At 31.4% G+C, this 2,025-nt stretch overlaps 1 protein-coding gene across 1 annotated transcript; it reads right to left on the bottom strand.

The window, feature by feature from the left end:
• Positions 1 to 464: 464 nt before the first annotated feature.
• Positions 465 to 1,347, bottom strand: LOC112762886 (uncharacterized). Its single transcript, XM_025808702.2, has 2 exons — positions 811 to 1,347; positions 465 to 515 (listed from the first exon to the last, which is right to left on the bottom strand). The coding sequence occupies exons 1-2, from the start codon at positions 1,345 to 1,347 to the stop codon at positions 465 to 467; spliced, it is 588 nt and encodes a 195-aa protein (XP_025664487.2).
• Between the last annotated feature and the right edge of the window lie 678 nt (positions 1,348 to 2,025).

The following is a 2,025-nucleotide window of genomic DNA, read 5'->3' on the forward strand; positions in this document are numbered from 1 at the left end:
AGGATTCACAAGTTACATATGATTCATAGTCATATTTGTTAAGGTAACCTTCTTTGTGTAACCTAGAAATCCTTTTTTCTCCTATATGACCAAGTCTACAATGCCAAAGATATGATTCATTTACTTGATTATTCCTCTCTCTTTTGAGAGTAGAAACATGCATGACATAATTACCATTTAAATCGGGAAGAATATAAATGCCATATTGGAGATAGCCATTTACGTATAAGTCATCACCATAATAAGTAGAACAAATGTCATTTTTAATATTAAAATAAAAACCACGTTTGTCCAACATGGAAATAGAAATAACATTTGCAACAAAACTAGGAACATAATGACAATTCTCCAATACTAATGTCTTGCCCGTAGGCATTGCTAAAGAAATAAATCCTATAGCTACAGTAGCAACATTTGCTCTGTTTCTGACTTGTGGTAAGTTTCTCCCTTCTTCAGCCATCTACTTACTCGTAGTCCCCGCAACGAATTACAAATATTATGAGCACTTCCAGTATCTAATACCCATATAGAAGAATTAATAGTAGCTAAAGAAATCATGAAAACTGTTTTCAAGCATGTCTTACCTTCCTCTTTGGTTTTCAAAGAAGCAAGGTACTCCTTGCAGTTTCTTTTCCAATGACCTTTACCTTTACAATAAAAGCATTTAGCATCATTTTTGTCAGCCTTTTCTTGTTTGCCCTTGGGTTTGGTCACACCACCTTTAGGTGCCATGGGTTCTCTTTAAAAATTATTCTTTCCATTTCCTTTTGCTTTCCACTTTCCTTTCTTCTTAGAAGAGCTGCCAACTACCATAGCAACTCCTTTCTTTTTCTCATATGCAATTTGATTCTCATAATCAATTAGCATGTTGAGCATTTCATGAAGATCACAGCTTACTTTAATCATATTAAAGCTAACAATGAATTGTAAAAATGTTTCTAGAAGAGATTGCAAGATCAAATCTTGTGAAAGTTCTTTGCCCAATTTGCATCCTAACTTCTCGAGTTGTTCAATAAGATCAATCATCTTAAGAACATGGGGTCCAACAGGAAAGTCCACATCAAGTGTGGATCTAAACAAAGTTTTGGACAATTGATATCGGGCCATCTTACTTTGTGCACCATACATCTTCTTAAGATGTTCAACAATAGTTGGTGGATCCATATCCTGATGTTGCCTTTGAAGATCAGAACCCATGGATGCCAGAATGATGCATTTGGCAGTAAGACAATTTTCCAAGTACTTCTCATAAGCCTTGGTTGCCTCATTATCAATACTTCCATCCTCTTTAGGAACTGGGGCCGTTACAGCAGGCTTATCGATTATATCAATTAGCCTTTCATGCATGAGAACAATTCTCAAATTGTGATACTAATCATCATAATTGGCTCCAGCCAATTTGTTATTTTCAAGTATGCCACGCAGTGACAGAGTAGACATATTATTTATGAATCTAAAAGGAAAAAAAAAACAAATATAAGTACGTATTCACACATACAAATAACACTTTCTACAATAATTATTACTATAGAAAATTAAGAAATCTTTATTTCTTAAATTAAGTGTTAAAAAAATATTTAAAATCATGAATGAGTATCTTGGTTGTCAAGTCATTACTCATACATTTTTAAACAGATGATTAAATGTATCACATACAATTTTAATCCCAAATAATTACCTGGTTGTCAGGTTATTATTTAATTGAATTATATTTTATACCCCTAGGTTGTCTAGGTTCAAGTAAAAATTAATTCATTCCATGTATCAAATATATATATATAAATTTTATCCTTGAGTACGAATCTCCTGGTTGTCAGGTAACTCTTTGTAAACAAAGTATAAAATTTATTTATCCATTTTTTTCCTTTTAGTTTTATTTCATAAATAAATAAAAATAATAATAACAGTATGTTCTTTAACATACATATAATTTTATCCCATATAAATTTATAATTTTGATAATAGCATCCTATGTCATTATTAGGAATCACATCCAATATAATAACAAAACTTAAATTAATCCTA

The sequence above is a fragment of the Arachis hypogaea genome, chromosome 17 (assembly GCF_003086295.3).
Source record: "Arachis hypogaea cultivar Tifrunner chromosome 17, arahy.Tifrunner.gnm2.J5K5, whole genome shotgun sequence".
Taxonomy (NCBI): Eukaryota; Viridiplantae; Streptophyta; class Magnoliopsida; order Fabales; family Fabaceae; genus Arachis; species Arachis hypogaea.

Bases quoted from the DNA above. Each gene is read 5' to 3' on its own strand.
- LOC112762886 (XM_025808702.2), bottom strand. From the start codon at position 1,347: ATGCATGAAAGGCTAATTGATATAATCGATAAGCCTGCTGTAACGGCC. The intron at 516-810 runs GTAGTTGGCAGC...TATGGGTATTAG, and splicing joins AAAAGAAAGGAGTTGCTATG to ATACTGGAAGTGCTCATAAT.